The sequence below is a fragment of the Notechis scutatus genome, chromosome 16 (assembly GCF_049901735.1).
Source record: "Notechis scutatus isolate UNSWTSFEM ecotype Mainland chromosome 16, rNotScu1.2, whole genome shotgun sequence".
Lineage (NCBI taxonomy): Eukaryota > Metazoa > Chordata > Lepidosauria > Squamata > Elapidae > Notechis > Notechis scutatus.
Genome location: NC_142024.1, coordinates 1,861,031 through 1,885,000, shown reverse-complemented (window position 1 = coordinate 1,885,000; position 23,970 = coordinate 1,861,031). Strand labels below are relative to the sequence as shown.

Genomic DNA, 23,970 nt, shown 5'->3' with positions numbered 1-23,970 from the left:
AAGGTTGGGGACGGGGGTGGGGTCCCCCGAGCGGGAGAGCCGAACGGGCGCGGAATTGCGGGGGATGATGGGGGCTCGGGGTTTGTAGGGATTGGCGAGGCTGGGGGGGTTGGGCACCTCTGGAGTGGCCTACCTAGCAGAATTGTTGTGAAGAGAGAATGTGTGTCTGTGTGTGTGTGTGTGAGAGAGAGAGAGAGAGAGGGAGGGAGAGAGAGCAAAAGAAAGAGAAACCAAGAAAGAGAGAGAAAGAGAGGGAGAAAGAGAGAGAGAGAGAGAGAGATACAGGTAGGTAGGTAGGTTAGAATAAGAACAAGAATAAGAACAGGGACCTGGAGGTCTTCCAGTCCAACCCCGTTTAGGCAGAAAATCCTACCCCATTTCAGACAAATAAATGGCTGTCCAATCTCTTCCAGTGTTGGAGCAACTCACACCTTTTGGAGGTAAATTGGTAAGGAAATAGGTAGACTAGATAGATAGACAGGTAGGTAGGTAGGTGGATAATAGATAGATAGATAGATAGATAGATAGATAGATAGATAGATGAGAGAAAGAGAATATATTAAGGGAGCACAAAACAAGGATGCAGCCAGGCTGAGGAATAAATGCTAGTTTGCAGGTTTACTGCCACAATTCAAATGTTGATCCAACTTATCTCCTCCATTCCCCGTTTAAAGGCTTGTAATCCAACTTTTTCTGGCTAAACCTTTTATTCTGGGTAAACAATAAACCCACTTTTAGAGAGTTATCATTCCTCGCACAATCACGGACAATAAGGCTTGAAATGACCCAGCCTCTTGCTTTAAAAGCCAACCAAATTTTGTAAAATGCGTGGGTTTAATTTATTTATAAATTATTTAATTTTAATTTTTTTTTCATTTATTTCTCCCCCCCCACCACTTTTTTTTCCTCAAGACTGGAAGTTCTGTGTGTGTGTGTGTCTGTGTCTGTGTGTGTGTCTGTCTGTCTGTCTGTCTCTCTTTCTCTCTCTGTCTCTCTTTCTCTCTCTCTCTTTCTCTCTGTCTCTCTCTGTCTCTCTCTTTCTCTGTCTCTCTCTTTCTCTCTGTCTGTCCCTCTGTCTCTCTCTCTTTTTCTCTCTGTCTCTCTCTTTCTCTGTCTCTCTCTTTTCTCTGTCTGTCTGTCTGTCTGTCTGTCTGTCTGTCTGTCTGTCTCTTTCTGTCTGTCTGTCTGTCTCTCTCTCTGTCTCTCTTTCTCTCTCTCTCTTTCTCTCTGTCTCTCTCTGTCTCTCTCTTTCTCTGTCTCTCTTTTCTCTCTGTCTGTCCTCTGTCTCTCTCTCTTTTTTCTCTCTGTCTCTCTCTCTACACACACACACACACACACACACACACTCAAAAACAGATAGATAGATATGTTATTTTTATTGATTTTTGAAAGTACAAAATACAAAGGAAAATAAAAAGGTAGTGGAAAACTAAGGGAGGGAGGGAAAAGAAAAGAAATATAGCGCCAAGGGAGAAAAGGAAAGAAAATGGCACTTCGTCTCTTTAGCACAGTAGAAGTTAACAACATGACAACCACCACGTTTTGCTTTTACACAACAGCCCTGCCCCGTTTTCAAGAGGGTCAGAGAGAAAAAACAAAATAGTTAGACCAGACTTAGCCTGGGTTTTCCCTTGCTTTTTAAACGGATGCTTTTAGACTCTCAATAGGGACCTCCTGTGATTTTCCTCTCTTGCAAGGCTGAAATAAGGCATTTAGGGAAAGGGGAAGAAGAAGGAAAAAAAGGCAATTTATTGCTTTAAACAGGATGGAGAAGTAGAAGTTGTGAAGACCTCTTTGGGCAGGAGTATAAGTCGCTGCTGGTCACTAAAGTGGGTTTTTTGACCTACAGATAGTAATTGACTTAAGTAATTGAGTTTGTTTAGTGTCCGTCCGTTCAAAGTTGCAACGGCCCTGGAAAAAAAGGGACGCGGGACCGTTGTTCACACTTAACGACCGTTGGCAGTGTCCCAATGGTCATGTGACTTAACGTTCGGCTGCTCGGCAACTGACTCACATTTACGACGGTCACGGCATCCTTGGGTGGGGGCCGGGGGGCATCATGCGAGATCCCCTTTGCGACGCTCGCCCAGCCAAGTCAACGGGGGTGGGGGGAGAAGCTGGATTTGCTGAACTCCTGTGCGGCTTTGGCTTCACAACTGCCAGGGCTCACTTAGCGACCGAGGCGAGAAAGGTCATAAAACGAGGCAAAACTCACGTAAGCAAAGGGAGTCACTTCAACCGCGGAAATTTGGGGGGCTGGATTTGTAGTCGTAAGACGAGGATTTTTTGTGGCCTCCATTTGGGGCCACCGGCCAACTTTGTAGCCTGCCCTGGGTTTTTTTTTCTTTTCCCTTCCACTGAACAACAAGTGCGATTAAACAATTATCATAAAAACAGAGGTAAATATTTGCAGCTTAAATCATGACCCGGATGCCGAGCTGGGAACTGGTTTGAGGGAGATTGAGGCCAGCCGTGGAACCGTTGCGTCGTTTGCATGCGTGTGTGGGGATATATCCTGGCCCTTTGCAACACCTGGGATCCTAAAACGTCTCAGGGGTAGGGATATTTCTGGGGTGGGGCCGCATCTGAGAGTAAACCAAGAAGCTGTGGTCAAAGCTGCAAATTTCAAAGCCGCCTCAAGGCCCTAGTCCCTGGGATGCACCCTGGGCCTGGGAGACGTCATTGGCTGTTAAGTTTTCACTGTGTTTTTTTTTCTTTTTCCCCCCCTTTGGAGAAGACGTAAAGGCAGGTAACGGCCAACAGGCTGAGTGCTAAAGCACATGAAACGACTCGACGGCATCCTATCGGGTGATCCTTGGAATAAAATAGATGGACTCCGCTTTTTAAAAAAAATTGGTCCTGAATTCTTTATAGAGCAGGGGGGTCTCCAAAACTGCAGATTTCTGGGAGTTTACAGGTCTTGATTCTAAGGGTTGAAGCCGCAAGTTTTAATTCTTGGGAGTCCACAAGTCTTAATTCCCTGCGAATTGAAGTCCACAGTTCTTAATTTTGGAAGTTGAAGTTCACAAGTCTTAATTCCCTGGGAATTGAAGCCTACAGGTCTTTATTCTGACAGTTGAAGTCCACAAGTCTTAACTCTGGGAATTGAAGTCCAGAACTCTTAATCTGTTGAAAAGTCCACAGCTCTTAAATTGGGCAAGTTTGGAGATCCCTGCCTTAGAGAAAAAAGCCACGATGAATAAATACAAAGTGGGTTTCCCCTCCCCACTTTCTTGTGTGCATGTTGTGTAAATCCAGCTGCTTTTTGGTGGAAACGCAACCCCTCTGTTGCGATGGTGGGATTTGAAACGGGCTGAACGTTATTTCTTCCAACTCTCGGTGGGTTTTTTTTGAGGTCTCGGGGCCTGGTTTCGCCATTCTCCAGGTTGCCCTTGAGATACCAGGGCGTCGGCAGTGGGACGACGGGGTCAGCATTGTTGGATTTGCCCGTATGGGACGGTGGCATCCCCCATTTTGGTTCTTTTGACCTCGAGATGAGAAACTGGGGTGGGGGAGGGAGGGAGGATGAGGTTTGAAGAAAATGAGATGATTTTTTTCCCCAAGTGATATTAAATCCTTGGAGCAGTTCCACGCTGATCTATGTCTTGTCCTGTATTTTTTTCTCTTTTGGGGGGACAACAGGGGGAAAGGGGAAGAAACCTTCTTTGGCTTTGCTGACTTTTTTGGGGTGGGTGGGTGGGTTTGTGTATCACTACCCAGTCTGCATCTGCTGACAGGAGGGATGCTGGGGTTTCCGTGGCAGTGTGTGTGTGCGTGTGTTGCGTGCCCAGGTGTGGGAGCCGTTCCACCCAAGGTTGTGTTTTTTTTTACCCTGGTGAGGAAAGTGTTCTTTTCCCCTTTAGGCAGCTGATGGGAGATGAACAGATTTATATTTATATTTATATTATCAAGAAAAGACTGGACTGCCCTCTGTCACAAATGGTGTAGGGCCTCCTGCTTGGGAAGAGGGGTTGGACTAGATGACCTACAAGGTCCCTTCCAACTCTGGTGTTCTATATTCAATGGAACAGAAGTTGCCCTCGGAAGTTGTGGCAGCTTCATCCCTGGAGGCTTTCAAGAAGAGACTGGACTGCCCTCTGTCAGAAATGGGGTAGGGCCTCCTGCTTAGGCAGTGGGGGGTTGGACTAGATGACCTGCAAGGTCCCTTCCCACTCTGATTATCTGTTATCTGTTTAATCACCTGGTGGTTAAGTTAAATCTGGCCTCCCCACTTGACTCTTTGTTTGTCGCAAAAGGGACGCTGCAACCGTTATAAATACGAGTCGGTGGATGGCCAAGGACCTGAACTTCGATGGCCCAAAGGTTGTTCAGTGTGAAAAATAGTCCTTAAGTCTTCTCCTTCTCCTTCTTCCTTCCTCCTCTTCTTCTCCTTCTCCTCCTTCTCCTCCTTCTCCTCCTTTCTTTCTTCTTCTTCTTCTTCTTCTTCTTCTTCTTCTTTTCTTCTTCTCCTTCTCCTCCTCCTCCTTCTTCTTCCTCCTCCTTCTTCCTTCCTCCTCCTCCTCCTCCTCCTTCTCCTTCTTCCTTCCTCCTCCTCCTCTTCTTCTCCTTCTCCTCCTCCTTCTTTCTTCTTCTTCACTGCCGTTGTCACTTTGAACGATTCTGTCCCTCTTAATTCCCTCCCTGATGGTCTCTTGAATGAGGCCAAGGGAAGGAAGGTTTATATTTTATATATATATATATATAAAAAGAGAGATTTTTGTTCATCTAGCGAGCTTCCTGGCTGGGATCGGTTTTGTAATGAGTAATCCGAGCGTATCGAGAACAACCCCTGTGCTTCGGTTGAGGAGGAGTAGTATCTTGGGATAGAAACCCTGGCTAAATCTTTCACGAGGTCCAACGAGGGGGCCCAAGCAGCCCCCCACTGGGGAGGGGGCTTTGCGCCGTTAAAAGAAAAAGAAAGCCACGCTGTGAGTGAGAGACTAGCCACACGTGGCCTTAGGGAGCCTGAAGGTGAAAAGGCGGCGGTGGTGGTGGGGCGGAGGCTGGAGCAGGGCCCGGCATTCAAACCGCTTGGCCCCCGGGAGCCGTTGGGAAAGTCTCGGCCTGGCCTCCCACCCCAAGGAGTGGTTGTGGTTGGATGTTGTGGTGCCACCTCGGCTGCCTCGAACTCCCTGGGGGGAAAGGGGAGATATCTGGTGGAAGGGAGAGAGGAGGGAGGAGCTTACACGCCAAGAAGAGTTTGTAAGTGTAGGGTATATAGGGATTCCTGCCTAGGCAAGGGGGTTGGACTAGAAGGCCTCGAAGGCCCCTTCTGACTCTGCTTATTCCATTCCGTTCCATTCCATTCCATTCTATCCTATATCCTATATCCTATTCTATATCCTATTCTTTTTTCTATTCCTTATTCTATTCTATATTCTATTCTGTTTTCTATTCTCTTTCTGTTCTTTTCTTTTCTTTTTTCTTTTCTATTCTTTTTCTATATTCTATTCTATTGTATATTCTACTACCTTTCCCTTATTCCTTATTCTCTTCTCTTCTGTATTCTGTTCAATTCTATATTCACTCTTCTCTTCTTCTCTTCTCCTATTCTATTCTATTATTTCCATATATTGTATTCTGTTCTGTTCTGTTCTGTTCTAATTCTATTCTATTCTAATTTTCTATTCTATTCTATTATCTCCATACATTCTATTCTATATTCTATTCTGTTTTCCATTCTGTTTTCTATTCTCTTTCTATTCTTTTTTTCTTTTCTATTCTTTCTCTCTATTCCATTGTATTCTATTCTATGCCCTCTTTTTGGGGGCAGGCCTTGTCTTACAGCTGGGAAATCCCCCCCCAGCACCTTGGTCCTGCCCTTCTCCCGACCGACCGGTGAAGATGCTGGTTTATTTTTCCTTCTCTTGTCAAGAGGTGTTTGGAGTTTTTTAAAAAGGGAAAGAGAATCTGTCAAAATGTTAGAAGGGCTAGAATGCTCCCCAGGCGTGTTGAGACTGGCATGTCTTTGCAAATTGCCTTGTATGAATTCCAGCCAGGTGCTGTGTTCATTCTCTCTCTCTCTCTTTCTCTCCTTCTCTCTCCTCTTTCTCTCCCCTTTTCTCACTCTCTCCCCTTCTCTTCCTCTCTCTCTCCCCTTCCCTCGCTCCTTCTTTCTCTCTCCTCTCCCCTTCTCTCTATCCTTCTCTCCCCTTTTCTCTCTCTTTCCTCTTTCTCTCCCCTTTTCTCTCCTTTTCTCACTCTCTCCCCTTCTCTCTCTCTTCCCTTCCCTCACTCCTTCTCTCTCTCCTCTCCTCTCTATCCTTCTCAGTCTCTCTCCTTTCTCTCTCTCTCCTTCTCTCTCCCCTTCTCTCTCCTTTTCCCACTCTCACTCTCTCTCCTTCTCTTTTCCCTTCTTTCTCTCTCTCTCTCTCCCCTTCTCTCTATCCTTCTCTCTCACTCACTCTCCTCTTCTCTCCCCTTTCTCACTCTCTCCCCTCTCTTCCTCTCTCTCTCTCCTTCCCTCACTCCTTCTTTCTCTCTCTCTCTCCCTTCTCTCTATCCTTCTCTCTCACTCACTCTCCTCTTTCTCTCTCCCCTTCTCTCTTTTTCTCACTCTCTCTCCTTCTCTCTCTCTTCCCTTCTCTTTCTCTCCCCCCTCTCTCTCCCCTCACTTCTTCTCTTCCTCTCTCCTCTCTCCCCTTCTCTCTCTTTCTCCCCTTCTCTCTCTCTCTCCAATATAGTTCTCCTTCCACCTCTTATCTACCTGCTGCTACCTGCGTGAAGTCTTCATTGAATTGGCAGCTGGTTGGCAAACTTTCCTAGTACGCCTCACCTTTAGGCCCGTAGGTAAAAGGCAGGATATGCGCAAAGGTGCAGAATTACTAGAAGAGGGTATTTGTAGCTCGGGCTTGAACCGTGAGGCCATAGGGGTCAAAGAATGGCGGAGTGGGAAGGGGCCTTGGAGGTCATCTAGTCCAACCCCACTGCTCAAGCAGGAGGCCCCAGGCCCTTTCAGAAAAGGGACTGCCCAGTCTCTTCTTAAAAAGAAAAAAAACTCCCAGGCTTTCTAAACAGGAAAGCGGGGAGGTGAGTGGGTGGGTGGGCAGCCCCCCTGTTTCACAAAGCTTTGCTGAGCCTCGCGGACAGAGACATCTGGGAAATTGGATTTTTCCTTCTTTTTCCCCTTCTTTTTTTTTTTCCCCGTTCCCTCTTGAGCCTGGAGGACAGCGGCCCGTTTATCGTTGAAATAACACGTTAATCTTCATTTTGATCCTCCCCACCACAGTAATAAGGATTTGTTTGGGGGGGAAAAAAAACTCTTTATCTGGAGCATCTGTTTGGAAGGATTTGAAAGAGGAGCTCTGGAGACGCCTCCGCCTCTCCGTTTGATGCTCCCATCAGCTGGAAAGAAAGGAAGGAAGGAAGGGGGGAGGGGGAGAAAAAAAAAAAGAACCGCTGGCGCTGCCAAAATGGCAGCCTCGCCTTCACCCCACCCCCCCCCCCACGCCTCCTGTCCTTGTGGGGCATCTGGTCATCCCTTGCGAAGAGTGCGTGACAACGGGTTGGACTAGAAGACCTCTGGGGTCCTTCCAAGCTCTATTCTGATTCATTCATTGAAATGGTCTAGGGTCTCCTCCTTGAACAGGGGTTGGACTAGAAGACCTCCGGGTCCCTCCGGGGTCCCTTCCAGCTCTATTCTGATTCATTCATTGAGATGGTCTAGGGTCTCCTCCTTGAACAGGGGGTTGGACTAGAAGACCTCCGGGGTCCCTTCCAGCTCTATTCTGATTCATTCATTGAAATGGTCTAGGGTCTCCTCCTTGAACAGGGGGTTGGACTAGAAGACCTCCGGGGTCCCTTCCAAGCTCTATTCTGATTCATTCATTGAAATGGTCTAGGGTCTCCTCCTTGAACAGGGGGTTGGACTAGAAGACCTCCCGGGTCCCTCCCAACTCTGTTATCCTTCAATCCCAGATCCATCCTCAGTGGAACAGCCTGCCACCGGAAGTTGTGGGTGCCTCCAACACTGGAGGTTTTTTAAGAAGAGACTGGACAGCCAAGTTGTCTGGAATGATAGGTTTCCTGCCTGGAGCAGGGAGTTGGACTAGAAGACCTCCAAGGTCCCCCTCCTCAAACTCCGTTATTCTAAGCCCCTTCTAGCCTGACGATTCCCGTGACTCTGGAGTTCACCCGGAGCCATGTGCTCTGGTCCCCCAGCAGCCTTTCATCTTCTGCAGCTGCAGCCTGCAGGGGTTGCCAGCGCTGACCCCCAGGGAATATATTATATATATATACAGATAGATAGATGGATGGATGGATGGATGGATGGATGGATGGATGGATAGATAGATAGATAGATAGATAGATAGATAGATAGATAGATAGATAGATAGATAGATAGATAGATAGATAGATAGATAGATAGATAGATAGATAGATAGATAGATAGATAGATAGATAGATAGATAGATAGATGATAGATAGATAGATAGATAGATAGATAGATATGATAGATAGATAGATAGATAGATAGATAGATAGATAGATAGATAGATAGATAGATAGATAGATAGATAGATAGATAGATAGATAGATAGATAGATAGATAGATATGGATAGATAGATAGATAGATAGATGATAGATAGATGATAGATAGATAGATAGATAGATAGATAGATAGATAGATAGATAGATAGATAGATAGATAGATAGATAGATAGATAGATAGATAGATAGAATAGATAATAGATAGATAGATAGATAGATAGATGATAGATAGATAGATAGATAGATAGATAGATAGATAGATAGATAGATAGATAGATAGATAGATAGATAGATAGATAGATAGATAGATAGATAGATAGATAGATAGATAGATAGATAGATAGATAGATAGACAGACAGACAGATACATACAGACAGACAGATAGACAGATACATACATACATACATACATGTCTCAATCTCGGCCTGGCCTTCGGGAGGGAAGTGGTTTTAGAGGGAGCCTCTGGGGATCACAACGCTGCCCAGGCCCAGGGAGGTTCCTGGCAGCCGCTGTCCTTCTTGTGCTGACTTTGGCCGCATCTCCACGGTCTTTGGCTTCTCCGAACAGCCCTGGGATACAGTGAGCCTCCTGAAGACGTGACAGGGCCAGCCCCATCTGTCTCCCAGACAAAGGACAGCTGTTGGGAGCTGGAGAAGCGACAGGCTGCGGGACAGGTTTGGGGAGGGGGGCTGATCATGGGGGGGGAGAGACAGCACCCTGAAACAAGGAAGGAAACCTGGTTTGTGTGACAAACCAAGCTGGGTATCTCCCGGTTAAGCCTTTGCCCGTAGCTAGGGGCTCCATCCCAGGAAATGTAGCTGGCCGCATGGCCAGTCTAGAGAAAAAGAGGATTTTGGGTGGGTGGGTGGGTGGGGCGACAGGATAGCAGCGTTTCCAATATCTCAGGGGCCGCCCTAAAGAAGAGGGAGTCAAGCTATTCTCCAAAGCCACTGAAGGAAGGACAAGAAGCCATGGATGGAGACTCATCCAACCCGGAACTAAGGAAATACTTCCTAACGGGGAGGACAAGGAACCAGTGGAACTGCTTGCCACCAGAAGTGGCAAGTTGCTCCAACACTGGAGAGTTTTCAAGAAGAGACTGGACAGCCATTCGTCTGGAGTGGCCTAGGGTCTCCTGCCTGAGCAGGGGGTTGGACTAGACGACCTCCAAGATCCCTTTCCAGGCCTATGATGTTGAGATTGACAGATAAGATACGTGACAGAGGGAGGGAGGGAGGATGGATGGATGGAATAACTTCCCTTCAGAAGTTGTGGGTTGCTCCATCCTTGGAGGCTTTCAAGAAGAGACCGGACCACCCGTTGTCTGGAATGGTCGAGGGTTTCCTGCTCAGGCAGTGGGTTGGACTAGAAGACCTCTGAGGTCCCTTCGGACATGGTTATCCTGGCCAAGACTTTGGGGTTCATCAAGCGGAGCGAAGCTGCCGTCCGGTTGGACACCTTCCCAACGTCCCAGACGCGCTTCTCCTCCTCTTCCTCCTCCCGCAGGTACCTGGCCAAGCTCTCGTCGGTGGGCAGCATCTCCGAGGAGGAGACCTGCGAGAAGCTGAAGGGCCTGATCCAGCGCCAGGTCCAGATGTGCAAGAGGAACCTGGAGGTCATGGACGCCGTGCGCCGCGGGGCCCAGCTGGCCATTGAGGAGTGTCAGTTCCAGTTCCGGAACCGCCGGTGGAACTGCTCCACCTTGGAGAGCCTGCCGGTGTTTGGCAAGGTGGTCACGCAAGGTAGGGGAGGGTCCCCAGCCAGGGGTGGGGGAGGGGGTGGGCAGGAGGTCGGCGGGGAGGGGGAGAGGCAGAGGAGGGGACTTTTGAAACCGCCTGGCGGGGACGGGGAAGGGAATTCTGGGGTGGGTGGGGTTGAAGTCCATGCGCTTTTGGAAGTCGCTGTGGTTGAGGAACATTTTGACAGCTTTGAATTTCTTCTTCCTCCTCCTCCTCCTTCTCTTCTCCTCCTCCTCCTCCTTTTCTCCTCCTCCTCCTCCTCCTTCTTCCTCTTCTCCTCCTCCTTCTTCCTCTCCTCCTCCTCCTCCTTCTTCTCTTCTCCTCCTCCTTCTTCTTCTCCTCCTCCTCCTCCTCCTTCTCTTCTCCTCCTCCTTTCCTTCTCCTTCTCTTCTTCTCTTCTTCTCCTCCTCCTCCTTCTTCTCTTCTTCCTCCTCCTCCTCCTCCTCTTCCTCTTCTCCTCCTGTCTTCCAACCCTCCTCTCCTTCTTCCTTCTCCTCCATCATCATCTTCCAACCTTCCTTCTTTCTTCTCCTCTTTCTCCTCCTCCATCCTTTCCTTCTCCTCCGTCTTCAAACTCCTTCTCCGTCTCTTCCTTCCTTCTCCTCCTCCATCACTCCTTCTCCATCCTCTCCTGCACTTTCTCTTCCAACCCTCCTTCTCCTTTTCTTCTCCTCTTTTTCCTCCGTCCTCTCCTTCTCCATCTCCTCCTTCCTTCCTTCTCCTCCTCCATCACTCCTTCTTCTCCATCCTCTCCTCCACTTTGTCTTCCAACCCTCCTTCTCCTTTTCTTCTTTTTCCTCCATCCTCTCCTTCTCCGTCTCTCCTCCTTCCTTCCTTCCTTCTTCTCATCACTCACTTCTCTTTTCCTCCATCCTCTTTTCCCATCTTCTCCTGTCTTCCAATTCTTCCTTCCTTCCTTCTCCTCCATCACTCCCTCTTCTCCATGCTCTCCTCCTTTCCCTTCTCCTGTCTTCCAACTCTTTCTCCTCTTCTCCTCCATCCACTCCTTCTCCTGTCTTCCAACTCTCCTTCTTCCTTCTCCCCCTCCGTCACTCCCTCCTCTCCTTCTCCTCTGTCTTTCAACCCTCCTTCCTTCTCTTCCTCCCCTGCACACCTTTTATTCAGTCACTCAGCCTTCCTAGTCGGTCACCAGAGCCTGCAATAAAAGGTTGCAGTGTGGAACAAGAGCTGCCAAACGTGGTGGAGACATAAATTCCTTTTTTTTTCTCCCCTCTCTCCTGCTTTTGAGGTTCTAATGTTCAAATACCATGTTTTTTTGTGTGTGTTGTTTTATTTTGGCAAGAGAGTCTCCCCTTTGCAGCTGCACCTTACTGACAGATTTTCAGGGCATTTGCAGAAGGGGGAGTGGAGGTTAAAAAAAAAAAGCCAGGAAAAGGGGTGAGATTGGGTAGAAATGCTTCTGTCTCCATTTATTGGTCGCTGGAATTGCATCCGGCCTCCGGTTTAACCAAGGAAGCGGGGAGCCTCGTCCTTTTGCAAAGCCCCCTTGGCTTCTTATTTAACTTTCTCTTGCTTTTCTTCAGGGAGGGGAGAGAGGGAAAGGAAATGCTGCCCGGAGATCTGTGCCCTGGAAATACCAAAAATACCAAGGAATGAAGCTCCCTCTCTCTCGCTCTCTCTTTCGGGCGGGCCACAGAGCAAAACCAACTCTGTCATTAACCACAATTAATGCAAAAGGTCCTGGCAGTCGCTTCTCCAGATTGGAAGTCCCGAAGCCAAAAGTGCCCAAATTTGGAAAGTTTTTTTAAGGAGGGGGGGAGGGCTTTTTCCTCCCCAAAGCCTCTCCTCTCGCGAAGGAGGTCACCTCTGTCCCCTCCTGGGCTGCGTTTGGAGGGGAGGGGAGGATGGGCGAGGGAGTTGAAGCGAAGGGCAGAGGCCTCCTTGGAGACAGGAGCCTCTGTCGGGCGGGCCAACCGCCCTTGGCAGGAACGGGGGCGTCCGCAAGATGGGACGGAGAAGCTACCTCAAACCAATGTTCCCTTCCTTTGGGTTGACCCACCCACCCACCCGCTGGCATCACACGACGGCGGCTTCTCCAGAGGGAATGGGCTTGAGGATTAGCCCCTCGGAGGAGGAGGAGGAAGCGTTGTGGCCCGTTTCTCCTAGGGTGGTAGATTTAGCAGTGGGAAGGGACTGTGTGTAGGTCATCTAGTCCAACCCCACCCCCCACCCTGCCCAAGCAGGGGACCCTACACCATTTCTGACCAATAGCAATCCAGTCTTTTCTTGACAGCCTTCAAGGATGAAGCTCCCACAACTTCTGAAGGCAACTTCTGTTCCGTTGGGTTGATGGTTCTCACTGTCAGGAAATTGGAAGGGACCTTGTAAGGTTGTCTAGTCCAACCCCCTTTCCAAGCAGGAGACCCCACACCATTTCTGACAGATGGCAGTCCAGCCTCTTCTTGAAAGCCTCCAGGGATGATGAAGCTCCCACAACTTGTGTTCCACGGGCTGACTGTCCTCACTGGCAGAAAATTTCTCCTTATTTCCAGGTCGAATCTCTCCTTGGTCAGTTTTCATCCATTATTCCTTGTCTGGCCTTCTGGAAAATAGCTTGACCCCTTCCTCCTCTCTGTGGCAGCCCCTCAAATATTGGAGCACTGCTCTCCTGTCTCCCCTGGTCCTTCTCTTCTTCCCTAGACCAGCCAGGCCCAGTTCCTGCAACCGTCCTTCGTATGTTTGAGCCTCCAGTCCCCCTAATCATCCTGGTTGCTCTTCTCTGCACTTTTTCTAGAGCCTCAACATCGTTTTTTCCCCCCAAGGGCTGGGAGGCCCAGGGTTCGCGTCCCAGGGAGGGAGAAGAGGCCGCCCTCCAGTTCTGTTGGGTTCTTCTCTTTCTTCTGCGTCTCTTCTTACCGGCGTCCGCAGAATTACAGCCGAGGGAAGCAGGGGGCGCGGTTTGGCCAGACCCCCCCACTCCCGCCACGAGTTGATCCAAAGAGACACATTTCTGTTTGACTAACCCCCCACTCCTGCTCCCAAACTGCTCCCATTCATGCTGGACCGACCACATCTAGGCATCCTTTTTTTGGGAACCGAGAGTTTTTTTAAAAACACACAAACGCACACGCGCACACAGAGGTTTTGAACAAATAAGTCAAAGTGTAGTAAGACCAAGAGCCTTTTCAAACCTGGACGGGAGAAGGACAAAATTTACCCCCGGTGTCTGTTGTGAAACTTTAGGGTTTGTTTGTTTTTTCTTTCTTTCAAATAATTTTATTATATTTTTCCAAAGCAGGCACATTTTTTTAAAAAAATGACATTAAACTAAATGGTCAAAAGAAACGATAAAGAGTAAAAAGAGAGGAGGGATAGAAGTCTGAAAAAGTGTAAAGAAAAAGAAGATCTCTCTCTCTCTTTCTCTCTCTCTCTCTCTTTCCCATCCATCCATCCATCATGTCTCTGTCTTTCTTCTTTCCTATCCATCCTCCACCCATCATCTATCTCTTATCTATCTCTCTATCTCTCTCTTCTCTGCCTCCCATCCATCCATCATCCATCTTCGTCTCTCTCTCTCTCGTTCTCTCTCTTGTCTCCCATCCATCCATCTCTATCCATCTAATCTCTCTCTCTCTCTCTCTCTCTCACACACACACACACACACACAGAGGCAGTCCTTGGCTTACGACAGTTCGCTAGTGACTTACAACCGTTTTTTTCTGATCTAGCAGAGGCACAATGTGATCACAGGGGTCACTTTTCTTTTTTGGGGGGTGTGTTTCTGCCAGGAACGCGAGAAGCGGCCTTCGTTTACGCCATTTCCTCTGCTGGCGTGGCCTTCGCCGTGACCAGGGCGTGCAGCAGCGGAGAGCTGGAGAAGTGTGGCTGCGATCACACGGTCCAGGGTGTCAGTCCTCAGGGTAAGTGTTTCTGCTTCCTCTCCTCCTCCTCCTCCTTGCAAACCCCACTCTCTTCTAGCACTGAGGATGTTCCCTAGTTGGGTCATGAAACGTCTGCATGAAAACATCCAAGCTCAGACAGCAACAAGGACCGACCGACTGACCTATCTACCTACCTACCTACCTACCTTCCTTTCCTCCTCTTCCTCCTCCTCTTCATCTCTGCAAACCCCACTACCTTCTAGCACTGATGATGTTGCCTAGCTGGGTCATGAAACGTCTGCCAGAAAACCCCTCCCAGCTCCGAGGAGCCCACGCAGGTCAGCCCCGAGCTGCAAATATTCTCTCCGATCGACAGCAATCTTCCCTTTTTCCCTCCCTTCTCCAGGCTTCCAGTGGTCTGGCTGCTCCGACAACATTGCTTACGGGGTCGCCTTCTCCCAAACCTTCGTGGACGTGAGAGAGAGAAGCAAAGGGGCCTCTTCCAACCGAGCCCTCATGAACCTCCACAACAACGAAGCCGGGCGGAAGGTAAACAGCACCATGGGCTTGGTTACCCCTCCAGCAAATACTTCTCAAAACCGTCCTGCGTAGGGTTTGCCAGTTGCACGGGGGCAGATGGGACAGCGCTCCAGAGGGTTACGGCCGTGGCCCAGAGGACCGTGGGTTGCCCTCTCCCCTCTTTGGAAGAGCTTTAAGAAAGGTTCAGTACATCCTCAAAGATCCATCTCATCCTGGGCTCCCTTTTTTTTTGAACTATTACCACCTGGCAGACGGTACAGGATAATAAAGACAAGGATAATAACAAAAACAAGGACAAATAGGCTGAAAAGCAGCTTCTATCCCAGGATAGGAACTCTTGTTGCAATAGTCATGCCATGTCAGGGGTTTTCAATTCAATATGTTGTCCAGGGCAACCTCTTCCATCCCAGAATACAGAATGACAGGGTCGGAAGGGACCTCGGAGGTCTTCTAGTCCAACCCCTTGCTCAAGGCAGGAGACCCTAGAGAATATGAATCAATCTATCAGTCAATCTATCAATCAATCAGAATAGAACTGGGAGGGCCCTCGGAGGTGTTCTAGTCCAACCCCTCGACCATTCCAGAGAAGTGATTGTCCCATCTCTTCTTAAAAGCCTCCAGGGATGGAGAACCCACCACTTCTGGTGGCAAGTTGTTCCACTGGTTAATTGTCCTCCCTGTCAGGAAATTCCTCCTTAGTTCCAGGTTGTTTCTTTCCTTGACTATTTTCCATCCCTTATTTCTTGTCCGTCCTTTGGAGAATAAGTGGACCCCTTCCTCTTCTTTGGGGCAGCCCCTCAAATACTGGGAGGCTGCTATCGTGTCCCCCCTTAATCCTTCTTTTCTCTACACCTGGCCAAGTCCAGTCCCTGCAACCGGTCTTCTTCGTATGTTTTCGTCTCCAGGCCTTTTAATCCTCTTAGTCTCTTCTCTCTTCTATTTTCTCTCCTCCTCTCTCCTTTTCTCTCTTCTATTTACTCTTCTCTCCTTTCCTTTTTTTCTCTTTTCTCTTTTATTTTCTCTTTCTCTTCTCTCTTCTTCTATTTTCTCTTCTCCTCTTTTTCTCTTCTCCTTTTTTCTTCTATTTACTCTCCTCTCTTTTCTTTTCTCTTTTCTCTTTTTTCTCTTCTCCTTTCTCAATTTTATCTCCTTCTTTTCTCCTTCTATCTCTCTTCTTTTCTATTCTTCTCTTCTCTTTTCTTTTCTTTTTCTCTTTTTTTTTTTTTTTCTGTTCAATTTTCTCTTCTTTTTTCTTGTCTCTCTTCTCGTCTCTCTTCTATTTTCTCTTCTCTTTTTTCTCTTTTCGATTTTCTCTTCTTTTTTCTCGTCTCTCCTCTTCTCTTCTATTTTCTCTTCTCTCTTCTTCTCTCCCCTCTCTCTTCCAAAGGCCCCACCATTCATTTGGTGTGTCTCCCTTGACTTTTTCCCAGGCCATCCTGAACCACATGAAGGTGGAATGCAAGTGCCACGGCGTGTCAGGCTCGTGCGAGGTCAAGACCTGCTGGAAAGCCATGCCGCCTTTCCGGAAAGTGGGCAACGTGCTGAAGGAGAAGTTCGACGGCGCCACGGAGGTGGAGCAGCGGAGGATCGGCTCCTCCACCAAGGTGCTAGTCCCCAAGAATTCCCAGTTCAAGCCCCACACGGACGAGGACCTGGTGTACCTGGAGCCCAGCCCCGATTTCTGTGACCACGACCTCCGGAACGGCGTGCTGGGTACCCATGGGAGGGCGTGCAACAAGACCTCCAAGGCCATCGACGGCTGCGAGCTGATGTGCTGCGGCCGAGGGTTCCACACGGAGGAAGTCGAGGTGGTGGAGCGGTGCAGCTGCAAATTCCACTGGTGCTGCTTTGTCAAGTGTAAACAGTGCCACCGGGTGGTGGAAATGCACACATGTCGGTGACTTTGGGGGGTTGGGGGGGGGAGAAGACAAAAAAGGAGTCCCAAAGAAAAGAACAATGCATCTTTTTTTTTTAAAGAAAAAAAGGGGGGAGAAGAAAAAAATATTTAAAAGGTTTCCAATCGTGATTGTAATTTGGGGAGTTTCGACTTAAAACCACGACGGAGTCCCCTCCCCCCAATTTCATGTGGCTAAGGGAGGCCTTCGTTAAATCGGACGTTGGCCCCGTTGGACGAGCTTTCCCGCCTCCGTCGTGTTAAATGAATCGCGGGCAGGGGTTAAGTTACTAATAAGGGGGGAGTTTTTTTGTAAGGGGAATCCAGCTTCCCCCAGTTACTGGGCTCCCACTAATAAGGGGGGAATCACACACACACACACACACACACACACACACACACACACACACAGGGACACTGCGACCGTCGTAAAAGCAAGTCAGTGGCCGAGTGACTGAATTTTGCTCACGTGACCATGTGGAATTCTGCGAAGGTCATAAGGGTGAAACAACTGTCCCGAGTCACTTTTTGCAGTGGCATAACTTTGAGTGGTCACTACACGAATGGTTGTAAATCAAGAACTACCTTTATAGGGTTTCCTGCCTGAGCAGGGGGCTGGACTAGAAGACCTCCAAGGTCCCTTCCAACTGTTACTCTATTCTATACTATTCTATTCTATTCATCTATTCTATTCTATTCATCTATTCTATTCTATTCTATACTATTTCTATTCATCTATTCTATTTTATACTATTTCTATTCTATTCATCTATTCTATTCTTCATCTATTCTATTCTATACTACACTATTTCTATTCTACTCTACTCGTATTCTATTCTGCATTCTATTCTATTCCTATTCTATTCCATTTTTATTGTTTTCTTTTCTTTATTCTATTCTATTCCTATTCCATTCTATTCTACTGTTTTATTCTGCATTCTATTCTATTCCTATTTTATTCCATTTTTCTTCCTTTTTTCTCTACTCCTATTCTATTCCATTTTTATTCCGTATTCTATTCTATTTTGCATATTTTCTATTCTGTTCTGTATTCCTGTTCCATTCACAAATGGCTGTCCAGTCCCTTCTTAGAAACCTCCAGGGTTGGAGCAACCCACCACTTCTGGTGGCCAGTTGTTCCACTGGTTCATTGTTCTCCCTGTCGAGAAATTCCTCCTGAATTCCAGGTTGCTTCTCTCCATGGTGAGTTTCCATCCCTTGCTTCTTGCCCTGCCTTCAGGGGCTTTGGGGAATACCTTGACCCCTCCCTCTCTTCTTTGGGGCAGCCCCATAGATATTGGAACACTTCTATCATGTCATCCCCAAGTCCTTCTTTCCATTAGACTATCCATGCCCAGTTCCTGCATCCGTTCTTCAGGTTTGAGGGGACCAACTTTCCGGATTGCTGGTTTCTTTTTACGGTGGGTTTCTCCTCTTCGAAGCCCCCCCCCCCATTTCTCCTGCAACCGGAGGGGAGAGGTTAGGGGGCAGGCAGGGAGGGTGGGTGGGGGGCAGCGCACAACACCGCCTGAGCTAATGGGGCCACAGGAAGATGCTGGAGGTGAGGTCCAGCTGGAGGGGGGTTTTTTGGCCGCTGAACAAGACAGGAAGTTCTCTTGAGACCGGGGAGGCTGAACGTCCGTGCCCGGTAAGGGACCCCCTACCCATTTTCTGTCCCCCACCCCACCCCCAAGAAAATAGGGCAGACAGAATTATGCGCACACCTCATTGGCCTGTTGTGGCACATTCTCCGCCAGGGACTTGTGAGAAAATACTTTTTTTTTTTACTAGATGGGTAAATCCTTGACCTAAGTGAATCCCCCCGCCGTCGTTAAGTGGGTCTGTCTCCCATTGGGTCTCTCTGCCGAGTCCAACACTGAATGGAGAAATTTTGGGCTGGGGGCAGGGGCTGCCTCTTTTTAACGTTTCAGCCACAAGTTATCACAGCAAAGCTGGCGCCCTACGCAACCAGGAGCTGCGCTCGTGGCTGTTGTAGAAAAAAAAAAACCCACGGCTTTGGATTGCTCTGGGTTGTTTTTGGGGGTTTGTGTGTGTGTGTGTGTGTGTGTGTGTGTGTGCATGTGCAAAATGTGCTTTCAGCTGTCATCGTGCTGAGTTTCTCCATTGGCTGAGGAAGAAATCAAGCCAGATTTGACCCCTTGTAGGTTTTCTTTGCAACACAGTTTTTTACACACACACACACACACACACACACACAAACTTTGGATGCTGGATCGGGGTGAAATCTCGGAGGCTGTTTTTCCAAGCCATGTGGTCGTTTGTCTCTTAGGTTTGAATCCTTTTTTTTTTCCTCCAGTGTGTTGTGTCTGTTTTTTTTCTAAAATACTGTACAACTAACTAGTTGCAGTAGGCCCTTAGTCTGACTCACATTTTTATTTTATTTTTAAATGGCATTTCTGTTTCATTCCCTTTTGGCTGTGAACGGAAACCTTGAAATCATTGACAAAGCTCAAATCTGAGGTGAAGAACGGAAGCAACATTAAAGTCAAATAAATGTGGAGAAAGAGAAAGGAAAAAGAGGGAGAAAGAAAAGGAAAGAAAAAGATAGAGGAAAGGAAGGAAGGAGAGAGAAAGAAAGGAAAGGGTAGAGAGGAGGAAGGAAGGGGAAGAGAGTAAGGGGGAGAGAGAGAAAAGGGAGAGGGAAAGAAGGAGGGGAGAGAAAAAAGAAGGGGAGAGGAAAGGGAGAAAGGAAGAGGAAAGAAAAAGGAAAGAAGGGTAGGAAGGAAGAAAGGAAGGGGAAGAGAGTACAGGGGAGAAAGAAAATTTAAAAAGGGTAGAGGGAAGGAAGGAGAAAAAGGAAAGGGTAGAGAAGGAAAGGAGAGTGTAAGGGAGAGAAAGGGGCAGAGGGAAGGAAGGAAAGGAAAAGAAAGGCGGAGAGAGAGAAGGAAGGAGGGGGAGAGGAAGAAAGAAAGAAATGAAAGACAGACGACCAGCTTTCTATAAACTCCCAGGGCTCTAATGCCACCAGATCCAAGCCAGAGCAAAGGAGGACTTATTATTTTTCAACAAGAGTCTCTTAATTGGTTAACCTGTGGAATTCATTGCCTCAGGATCTTGGGGAGGGCAACCAGATCAGCGGGCTTCAAATGGGGACGAGATAAATCCACTGCTGCTATTTTGGGCTGCTGGCGAGAATAGCAACAGGCAACAATCGAAGGGCAAAACTTGTTCTGTCTGTCTGTCTTTTTGGGGTGGGAAGGAGGAGTCTCCCAAAGAAGCAAGAGGCCAGGTCTCCATGAAAAAAACAAAACGCTAAAAGCCTCCGGTGTGGTAGTTTTGGGTGGGTGGAGGTGTGTGTTTCGCTCAGTTCTGGTGTCCCATGGAGCTTAGGACAGAGGAAGGGGGGTTCCCCTTACGAGCAAAGCACAGAGCTGCGAGCGTTGGCAAGCCGTGAAGAAGAAGAAGAGAGTCCCAGAAGGGAAAATAAAAAGGAGAAAGAAAGAAAAAAATGCACAAAGCTCTTTTGAGCCCACTTAAGGCTCCTTGCAGCCAGAAAAGAAGAAGCAAGATCAATTGCTGGAAGGGCCTCCGGGAAGAGGAACAGAAGAATAACAGAATTAACCCAGTCATTGGGGACCTTGGAGGTCTTCTAGTCCAACCCCCTGCTGTCCAGTCTCTTCGTAAAAGCCTCCAGTGATGGAGCACCCACACCTTCTGCTTTCCGTTCTATTCTGCATACTTTCTGTGTATTTTCTCTATTGTCTACCCTATTTTCCTATTCTATTATTCTATTCCACATTCTATTTCCATTCCATTCCATTCTATTTCCATATTCTATCCTATCCACTTATAGCATTTCAGACTTATATACCGCTTCACAGTACTTCCCAGCCCTCTAAGCGTTTTACAGGGCCAGCCTGTTGCCCCCGACAATCTGGGTCCTCGTTTTACCCACCTCGGAAGGACGAGTCAACCTAGACAGCCGATAGATAGTCAGCAGAGGTGGCCTGCGGTCCAGCACTCTAACCACTGCACCACCAAGGCTCCTCCTATCCTATCCTCTATCCTGTATTATCCTCTATTCCAAGGGTCTTCAAACTTGGCAAGTTTAAGACTTGTGGGCCTTTGCAAACTCCCAGAATCCCTGAGCTAACGTGACCGGAGGAGGAATTCTGGGAGTTGGGAAGTCCACAAGTCTCCAAGCGGCCAAGTTTGCTCTAATTCCATCCTGTGTCCTATTCTATTCTGCCGTGGGGGCACCGTGGCTACTATGCAGTATTGCAGTTTTGCCAACTGTGCCCACGCCCAGCCGTTCGATCCTCCTCACCGACTCAAGGTTGACTCGGCCTTAAGTCGGTAAGAGGAGGATCCAGGTTGTTTGGGGGCAATGGGCTGAATTTAAACCGCGTAGGGCTGTAAAAGCGCTGCGAAAGGTATATATTAAGGCAGCTCTTGCTATCGGGCTGGACTCCAATCCCCAGAGAAACATGTACAGGTGTTTTCCTCTTGCTTGCTCCCGGATCTTAGCAGCTGGGTTCCTTTCCCCCTCCTCACCCCACTGCCATCTGGCCCAAAATAAACACCAGGCTTCCCACTCAACATCTCCAGGCAGCCTCACCTTGCCAAAAGCAACAACAGGGAGGCTTCCATCGGGTGAAGAGGAGGCAGAAAGACTCGATTGTGTTGGAGGACCAGAGGGGGTCAAGAAAGGAGGAGCTTCAGGCAGAGGGGCTGAGACCCCCCACACACACACACACACCTGAATTTGGGGTGAAGGTGGGAGAGGCCAGGCAGGCAAGGCAAGGCCTGTTTCCAAGTCCTGAGCCAAGGAGATATAAATATCCCATAAACGGGTATCCTTGGCGTGGCCAGAGGTTCACAACCCAAGTGGTCGGTTCTGCAGGGAGGAGGAGGGGGAGGAGGAGGGGGAGGAATGATGGAAGACATGCAAGAGAAGGAAAAGGAGGAGGAATGATGAAGGACAAGAGGAGGAAGAGGAGGAGACAAGGAGTGATGGAAGACATGCAATAGAAGGAGGAGGAGGAGAAGGAAGAGTGATGGAGGACAAGAAAGAGGAGGGGAGAAGTGATGGAAGACAGGCAAGAGGAGGAGGAGACAAGGAGGTGTGGTGAAGGACAAGAAAGAGGAGGAGGAGGAGGAGGAGGGGAGGAGACAAGGAAGAGTGATGGAAGACATGCAAGAGAAGAAGAAAAAGGAGGAGTGATGGAGAAGGACAAGAAAGAGGATGGGAGAAGGAATATTGGAAGACATGCAAGAGAAGGAAAAGGAGACAAGGAGGTGTGGTGAAGGACAAGAAAGAAGAGGAGGAGGAGGAGGGGCAGAGACAAGGAGTGAGGGAAGACATGCAAGAGAAGGAAGAGGAGACAAGGAGTGATGGAGGAAGAGGAGGGAGGAGCCACGGAGAAGTTAGGACAGGGTGAAATCAACCCCTTTAGAGATGATAAACACATGGTTGACAGACACAGATAGGTAGATGATAGATAGGGTTGATAGACAGATATAGAGGACAGACAGACTGAGAGATAAATGGGGGCCCCTGTCAATTCAAGGGCCACACCGTATTCCGCGAGAACAGCAGCCTAACCTTCCCTCCCCCCTGGGCAGAATCTGGTTCCCCCCACACACACCCGGGCCCAGCTGCTGTGGCTCTTTCCAGAAAAGCTCTTGTTGATGCATTCAGAGCACGGATGTAAACAACTTGGCAGCCGGTCCAGGGGATGCAGCCAGCACCGTTAGGGAAAGATGCTGGAAATATAAACTCCTGGAGTGGGGAGGTTTCTCCAGTGGATGCAAGCCGTCCCCTGAAACGACATAGAAATTTGGGAGGGGGGGGTGTGTGGCTGGTGGGGGTAGGGGGGGGGGGAAATGGGAGAATGAGCTGGCTAAACCGACTCGGTTTCCCCATCTAGTGGTTCCCTTTCAAAAGTGCAGCTCTGCAACTCTGGCGACTCAAAAATAAAACCGGAAAGAAAGGAAGTTTGGTTTTCTTTTTTCTTTTAAAAAAAAAGGCAAAAAAGCAGGTTTTGCAAATGGAAGCGATTGGCCCATCGTGCTTTCTGAACAGAATGAGGAAGTGAGCATCAGGCAGCTCTACATCACACGGGTGTGTGTGTGTGTGTGTGTGTGTTTTCAATCTCTCTGTACAGCTAGTGCTCGACTTACAACCGTTCATTTAGTGACTGTTCAAAGTTAACAACGGCACTGGGGGGCGGAGAGAGAGAGACTTGGGATCATTTTTCGCACTAATGGCCGTCGTAGCATCCCACATTCGGACGCTTGGCAACTGTCTCGTATTTCTGACGGTGGCAGCGCCCCATGACAAGCCAGAAACCAAAACAACACCTTGGAAGAAAAGAAAGAGCAAACCGCTTTCTCAACGCTGCCAAGAAAACTCAGTCAATGTTGGCACCGGGCATCAATCTGGAGTTTGTGTTGTCACAGTTACACAACAGCGGGCAGCAGGAATAACACAACCTTGTGTGTTTTGCAAAGGAACACCATCGTGGGCCCTGGGGGGCGGGGGCGGTGGAGGGCAGGTGCCTTTAAACCGGGAATCGCTTCCTTGGGGATTCGTTCTTTGGAAAACTCCAATGTTTCCAAGGAGCTCGTGTCACATTGGAGCCCTTAGGCATTGTTGTGACAACACACAACTGTTTTCACAACGTGGCAACGTAACTAAGAAGGCCCCCAGTCAGCACAGAGGGAATGAGAGGTCTGAATGAATGCTGGGGAGGGGGGAGAGGAGGGGGAAATCCAGAACTCATTGCAGCCGAAGACAATTTTTTAAATAGATATTGGGCTTATTTTAAAGACGCAAGGGGGGAAAAAACAAACTTGGGGTGCTGGTGAAGGAAAGGGTAGGAAGAAGAAGAAATTATGCTATTAGCCGGGCTTGTGAAGATAGTTTGTGTTTAATACATCTGGAAAAAAAATGCATATACAAAGAACTCAGACATGGAGAAAGGGGAAGAAAAACAGCCATCAGTTCCAACACTAATGAGTCTACGAGAAATTAGAATCTGGGTAGATTTGTAAAAGGTTATTAAAAGCCAGAGTATATTTTGGGAAGATCCCGGTGAAGAGTGAAGTTAAAAGAAGATCCTCACCCACCAGGAGACCTCCTGGAATCCATCCCAACCTCTTACCAGCCCTTGCAAAACACGTTATCAAAATACCTTCTCCTGTTTGGGGTCTCTTTCCATGAAAAACCCACTTAGTGGCACGCGGAGAGTTCCCTAGGCTCCAAGTCTCGAACCTCCGAAGGCAGCTTGGGGGAGTGGGGAGAGGGAACTTTGAACGCAGGCCTACTATCATAGCTGGCTCTGCTCACCAAGAGAGTTGGGGGTGTGGAGCAAACCACCCCAGAGGCTCTTTGCTCTTGTCCGTTAACACCTCCTATATATGTTGCCAGGTTTGAGGGTGGTGTTGTTTTATTCCTGAAACTCAACTAACAACAAAAAGAATACCACCCCAAAAACACC

At 48.3% G+C, this 23,970-nt stretch overlaps 1 protein-coding gene across 1 annotated transcript in view; it reads left to right on the top strand.

Annotated features, from left to right (window-relative positions):
• WNT4 (Wnt family member 4) overlaps window positions 1-16,628 on the top strand; it is a 17,550-nt gene extending 922 nt beyond the window's left edge. The window contains exons 2-5 of the mRNA XM_026690097.2: window positions 9,999-10,234; window positions 13,981-14,112; window positions 14,480-14,622; window positions 16,044-16,628. Of these exons, the coding sequence (XP_026545882.1) occupies window positions 9,999-10,234; window positions 13,981-14,112; window positions 14,480-14,622; window positions 16,044-16,514 (982 nt within the window). The 3' untranslated portion in view covers window positions 16,515-16,628. The remainder of the gene's footprint in view (window positions 1-9,998; window positions 10,235-13,980; window positions 14,113-14,479; window positions 14,623-16,043) is intronic.
• Window positions 16,629-23,970: the final 7,342 nt, after the last annotated feature.